Below are 7,097 nucleotides of genomic sequence, written 5' to 3' on the forward strand. Positions count from 1 at the left end.
ACGAGGTCAAAGACCGAAATGCCAATTAATTTTGGAAACCTCGCTTGTTCCATTCGAAAAATTGAGAAAACTTTAACAAGGGACCGTCTCTTCCATGTAATCATAATTCAAACATGTGCGAAGACAGCTGCAGAGGAAATCAGAATTTTTTCAGAAAAATGAAATATGCCCATTAAGTAAAGATTGGTGGTCATTTAAAATCATGGGTTCGAAATTTTTTTTACGGCTCACAATGAGACTTTCGGCAAACCCGTAAAGTTAGATAACTCCCCTTTAAGGGTATCATAAAATGTTTCGTACATATGGTCTCAGGTCTCGTTGAAAATCTGGAAATCTCTAAAAATATACCGGATTGACGTCATGGTATGTAGGATGCTTTGGACCGCGTTAAACAGAAAGGAACCAAGTCACATCAGCTATTGACAAATTTAATTGGCTAATTTAATTTTTTACATGAAAAAAGTTGTGCGGATTTTCGTGCATATTTCAGTGAATTTTCTCCATAGTAAGAAGCAAATTCCTTAACATTTTCAAAGGGAACCGCACAAACGTTTTATCGTCAAAAATTAAAGTGCCCATATAAAATTGGCAATAGCTGATGTGGCTTGGTTCCTTTCTGTTAAACGCGGTCCATTTTACGTCTAGAAAGGAAGAACATATCACCCACCTTATCGGCAGTACTTTTTCACGTTAATGAAAAATAAGGGTTCATCGTCGAACTTGAACGACGAAGACCATGAACTCATTCTCTCAAAATCGGAACAACATTTTTCCGCGTATTATGACCTTAAAATCGGGTTATTTCCGATTGTGTGAATGTAGAATTTTTTGCCAACTGCGCAGCTGAATTACATAATTAAGATGAAAATATTCAGACGCGAGCAAAACCGAAGAGGAAAACATGAATCTCGTGGGTATTGTGTTTTGTGAGGAATGATAGTCACACTCAGTTCAAGACCCTGAGCGGTCTAGTGTTCTACGAGTCTGTTATTGAGCAAAGATGTGGGCGACTAAGTATTTGAAAAAATTAGGATTTTTGCTTTTTTAGTTATATAAAAATTGTTTCAGTTGATGACCCTCTTCGTCGAAAAAGCTCGCAAGGTTCCTCATTCGTAAGTACAGATAATTGAAAATGTAATTTTTGAAGATACAGTTTAATATCCGCCTTCTTCGCCTTTAGGGAAAAATATAAATAAATACTCACTTTAAATGAAGGGATGGGGTTTTAAGAATGGGATATGAAAAAGGAACATAAAAATAATTTTCTCGGACTAACGAAACAAAACTTTTTCCTTGTGTAGACAAACCAATCAATAATAACTCAAAAACCCTATCCCCCACAACCGCGATCCAGCCGGTCCGAGCTGACGGTGACTTATTGGCGAGAACATTTAGCATTATTTATACCTTATTTAAACCCTATAATGCGCTACTCTACCATTAAAAGGCATGGTGATAACTCTGAAATATTGATCACGACTCGAAATCACACGAACCAAGACCTGCGAAAATTGCAGATATCAAACAACTTTTAGCCCTGTTTTCCGTTGGTTAATAATATCAGGCCGTGGCCCATAGGTACTCGGATTTCCGTACTTTTCGCAAGATGGATTTTTAAATCGAGTAGAATAATTTGACATGCGAAAAAGGCACATACATATACGTATAAGGCAGTTTTACAACGCACTTCGGCGTTCTGCGACACCCAAATGCCACATGTATTCATCTTCCCAGAGGTTATCGGGCAACTACTGACAACGCAACATCTCTTCGTCAACGAAGCCATCCCTTAATGGGACGTTCCCGTCGCCTTCTCCCAGGTGAACCCATAATCCGACACTTGTTTGGGAAACCTCTCCTCCGAAATTCTTTGCACATGTTCTTTTTGCACGTCTCGATTCATATAGTTTCATCAACTGAACGTATAGTAATTGGAATCATAGGCTTGGTAACACTGTCATCGATTTAATTACAGATCCTTTTATTTCTTTTTATCGGATCCTTACTCTTGTTCAATGCGAATCGAATCAAGCGTGCAACCTTGCAGTTTAAAATGGGTTATATACTTCACTGATTCATAGTTATATTTTTCAATAAGCCTACAACGAAAATAAATACATAAGTTGCTCCTTCATGTTTCCTTGCTTGAGGTGATTCGATGGACGCCATATTTTGTGTCAAAACGACATGCGATATATCGCATCAATTGGTTCCATTTTTTCAGCTACTCGTCATCTTTCTCGAATCTTGAGATCGCACAACTGTTGTCAGGAGACTAAAAAATTCACATACCCATTTTGAAAAAAAAAAAAAAAAAAATTCAACGTAACATAGGGGTGGTTTTTTTTAGAGGGAAAGTATCGCTTTCGATATCAGTATCGAATGCGATATTTTTCCTCTAAAGAAACCATGCCTTTATTGTTGAATTTCTTTGTCAAAATTGGTAAGTGAATTCTTTAGTGTTCTGATAACCGAAGTGCAATCTTAAAATTTGAAAAAAATGACAAATAGTTGAGTAAATGAAACTGATCGATGTAATAAATCGCATGTTGTTCTAACACAAAATATAACGTCCATCGAATCTCCTTAATCGATCTGTTGATTAGATACCCAACCTATGTAAATGTATGAACGGTTAAAGTTGCAGAACACGAATTTCGCTCTGCGACGTTGGATAATTCGTTTTAATTTATATTAACCAGGTAAAAAAAGTATCTTCGGCTTAATTGGATCAAATTTTGCAAGAAAGAAAAAAAACTGGCCCTTAAATTACGCTAAATTGAGAGATGAAGGCGTCTAGCACAGGCTGGCATGTAACGTAAGAAAGAAATGAAAGATAAGTCAGTGAAATCTTCCATGAAATTTCACAGAGCTGTGAAATATTTCATATTTTTCAGGGCCTAGAGTATACGCACTCAAGCACACACAAAAAGATTTTGACACAATTTTTACATTTTGCGAACATGAAAAGGAACCAGTATTTTTCTAGATCTGTCATAAATTTCTGAAATTAATGGAATATTTCACGTGGAATTTCAAAATTTTACTTTTCATGAAATGTTTCCATCCTGACCTATAGCATCCGATACTTTTACGCATCAACTGAATTCATCTTCATGGAATTATTCCATATCAATTTCAATCATCATTCTTGATCAACCATTTTTTATTTTTCCAGGACAGCAAACTGAGCATATACAGATCGACTCTTCTTGGAGTGGAATTGAGTCTCGGCCATGACCCCCCACGTCTAGAATATGCATTATCCTTCGAGCTGTGCTACACTCCCGTATGCTTGTGCGTGTAACATCAAGGACGCGCGACAAAGCGTTTTATCAAATACCACTTATTAGAATCCTTAAAAATCGGTTTTGACGTACTTACTAGCCTGTAGACTGACCATGCGTAACTCAACTCCGACGATTCTCTTTAAATTCCTGACTCTTTTTGGTGTTTCTCTCGCCGACGATTTCGCTACGGCAAATGGACAGGGTCTGCATTCGGACAACGGACAACAGTTGGGAACCAACTCCATGCCTCCGGATGGAAATATAATAATACTCAAAGGCATGAAGTGTTCTTGTAGCAGCTTCGATGAAGGGAACCGTTGTGGATCAGCGGTAGATGGTGACTTAAGTACGTTTTGGTGTAGCAAGTCTGGCCCAGGAGCGAATCCTTTACCGCACAATATCACGATTGACTTAAAAACGGTCAGGATCTTAACTGGAATGGCATTGGCGCCGCCGCCACAGGACACCAATAAAGGAAGCGTGTATATGCACGAGATTCTTTGCGATGGAAAGCTCATCGCGTACGGCACATGGGCTGTGGATGTGGTGTGGAAGTTCTCAAACTTCGAGCCTGTAGGATGCCGCACTGTCACTGTAGTTCATAAGAAAGGAGCAGACGATCGACAGGAGACTTGCATAGCTGAACTGAAATTCTTCGAATCAAAGCTGACAGATAAAGTGGATACAAGGCTAGGGAAATGGGGTCACACCATCCACTTGCCTTTAGTTGCTGTTGCCTGTGCCCAAAGGCCCGATGGCGGTTCATGGCATGGTCAGCCTGGGGATACGATCGATTTACGAATGGTCCAGGCGGTGTAACGAAAACTTGCACCGTGGATTTGGTCGCGCAGACAGTCACAGAACGCACCGTTACGCAGACGGGCCATGACATGTTCTGTCCTGGTACTTCCATAGACTCACAAGGTTATGTGTTGGTGACGGGTGGTAACGACGCTAAGAAAGCAAGCAAGTACAACATCAACAATGATACCTGGAGCCCTGCACCGAACATGCTCATCCCGCGCGGCTACACCGCTTCCACCACTTGCTCCAACGACAAAACCTTCGTGCTCGGCGGCTCGTGGAACGGGGGCGTCGACGGCAAGAACGGGGAGCTATACGACCCGGGCACGAACCAGTGGACCAAACTTCCGGGGTGTCGGGCGGACGCCATGCTGACCGGCGATAAAGACGGCGTCTACCGAGCGGACAACCACGGATGGCTCTTCGGCTGGAAGAACAACACCGTCTTCCACGCCGGTCCGAGCAAGAATATGAACTGGTACTCGACCGACGGCGACGGGGGCGTTCAGGGTGCCGGCGCCCGCGGGGACGACAACGACGCCATGTGCGGTAACGCCGTCATGTTTGACGCCGTTGCGGGCAAACTCTTCACCTGTGGTGGATCAGAGGATTACGTCGATTCGGCAGCCTCCACCAACGCCTACTGTATCACCATCAAAGAACCCAACTCGATCGCGGACGTCCAACCGACCGCCAATAAAATGGCCTCTGCGCGCATTTATCACAACTCTGTGATCCTGCCGAACGGAAAAGTATTCATCGTTGGTGGACAAAATACTGGTGCCCAATTTACAGATAAGGGTTCAGTGAGAACACCGGAAATATGGGATCCCGCGGACAATTCAATCCGGAAACTTACCCCGCATCAGATCCCTCGAAACTACCACTCGATCGCTCTTCTTACCATGAACGCTACTGTGCTGTCAGCTGGGGGTGGTTTATGCGGAGCCTGCGAGGCCAACCACCTGGACATGCAAATCTACTGGCCCTACTATCTTTGGGATAAGAATGGAAAAGAAGCTCGCAGGCCTGTAATCCTTAGTATTTCAACTAATAAAATGTCACCTGGAAGTAAATTTACCGTAAAAACCGATGTTAATTGCACGAATTTTTCCCTCATGCGTTTAAGCGCCTGTACACACGCTGTCAACAACGATCAAAGGCGAGTTCCGTTGGAGCCAAAACAACAACAACAAAGAGCGGGGAAGCCCTTTACGTACACCTGTGTCCTGCCCGCGGATCCCGGCGTTTGTCCCGGGGGCTATTACTGGCTCTTCGTGCACAACGACCAAGGTGTGCCGAGCGCCGCTAAGACGATCCAGGTGGTCCTTCAGAAATGAAAGGTATCGCGGATGAAGGGGTTAACAAATTCGTTTTCGTGTCGAGAGCAACGCATTGAAAATTGATAAATCACATGAATGCTCACGACTGAGAGAAACCTTCAACTCAAACTGACCGCTTCGCAGTCCATCCTTCGACGAGCTTTGCGCCGTAGATGTTATGCGTCACGCGGTACTCCCTTGATTTTACACTGTGGAGAGATTTTAAGAATGAAAAATCAGCGTAAAATGTCCAGCACTTCACAAGGTTCACATTGAAACAAGTTTTAGTTGAGAAAGTAGTATCTTGCTTGCAACAGAGCCATTTAAAGTTTTCCTCCCCTCGACAATATTACCAAGAAAACTCAAATCATAAAAAATATTTTGCCAAATTTATAAAAATTTATCAATGTTTTTAATCATCGCACTACAAGAAAAATTGATAAATTTGTATGGATTTTTAAAATTATTTTTTATGTCATGAAAAAGGAGACGTGCGCGTACGTCCTCTTTTTCCGGTGGTGTATTAAAATTCAATTCCTATTATATTGTGTGTAGCACTGGAAAAAAAAGTCGCTTGGATCTAGAGTCCAGACGCTTGAAAATAATGACAAGAAAAAATATACTCTTGATTCAATCGGATTTTTGCTTGAATCACAAGAAATCCACTTAAATTAAGAGGCTTGGTTCTCGATTTATGCAAAAACCGTTGAATCAAGAGTATTTTCTCTTTTCAATGTTATTAAGAGTCTGGACTCTACATCCAAACTACTTTTTTTCCAATGAGGTATAGGGTCGACAGACTCTTTATGGCTCTTCGCCCGGCGTTGTTGCAGAGGAGTTTGAAGACGTTTGTACATCTTATTCCAGCCTTGTTTTCAGTCGTGGTGCATACGTCTCTACATTTCTAGAGTCTAGTTCTAGTCTTTTCTATTTTGCCGAGGAGACTACCAATCTCCGTGATAGGTTCAATGGCTCCACTGTGTGATTCGATCGAATTCAGGAACCGCCCTCCTAAGAATAGGGAGCCGGAACCGTAGAGGAAATAGGTGGTTTACAGGACCGCAGCATCCTTCTTTTCATGAATGAACTGTTTAGGAGCCCCGCTTAGGGGCAGTTACCAGGGTCTTGCCCGGTCCGTTTCCATAATTCTGGAATTTCGGTGGACCGGAATTCTGGAGACCGTGTACCTGCGCTACCTTTCCAGCGGAAACTTCTTGGCTCCACCTAGCGCGCTGATTGTGGCTCCGGATTCCGCCACTGGCTCTGTAATTAGGCTCTGTTGATTCATTAGTCAAGACATGCCAACCCTACCACCGCGCATCACAACGCACAAAGGTTCCAAGAACTACATCCACAGGACTAAGGACCGCACGGTTAGACCACGGCAATAGATATATTCAGAGCCTTTTTTAATGATTCATACTGTTCATCAAACTTGATATTTGAATATTAAAACTTGGATAGAATAAATGGTCACAATTTTTTATCAAAATTTCAAAATTCAATTTCACTTTTCAATTTGGATCAAAATTTTTGGGATTTATCGTCTATTACGTTCGGCATTTTCTCATCGTGCGTGACAAACACTGCTTTGCTTCGGAAAAACACCGTATGAGCCCCTCATACGTTACGGAATTCCTTTTGATCAAATACGAATTTTCAAGGAAATCTGTGGATATTT

General features: G+C 42.0%; 1 protein-coding gene across 1 annotated transcript; it reads left to right on the forward strand.

The window, feature by feature from the left end:
- Positions 1-506: 506 nt before the first annotated feature.
- Positions 507-6,024, forward strand: LOC140225848 (uncharacterized). Its single transcript, XM_072305807.1, has 2 exons — positions 507-1,112; positions 3,179-6,024. Exon 2 carries the CDS (start codon positions 3,989-3,991, stop codon positions 5,432-5,434), a length of 1,446 nt encoding a protein of 481 aa, XP_072161908.1. The 5' UTR covers positions 507-1,112; positions 3,179-3,988; the 3' UTR covers positions 5,435-6,024.
- Positions 6,025-7,097: the final 1,073 nt, after the last annotated feature.

The sequence above is a fragment of the Bemisia tabaci genome, unplaced genomic scaffold, assembly GCF_918797505.1.
Source record: "Bemisia tabaci unplaced genomic scaffold, PGI_BMITA_v3".
NCBI classification, from domain to species: Eukaryota; Metazoa; Arthropoda; class Insecta; order Hemiptera; family Aleyrodidae; genus Bemisia; species Bemisia tabaci.

Bases quoted from the DNA above. Each gene is read 5' to 3' on its own strand.
- LOC140225848 (XM_072305807.1), top strand. From the start codon at position 3,989: ATGGGGTCACACCATCCACTTGCCTTTAGTTGCTGTTGCCTGTGCCCA.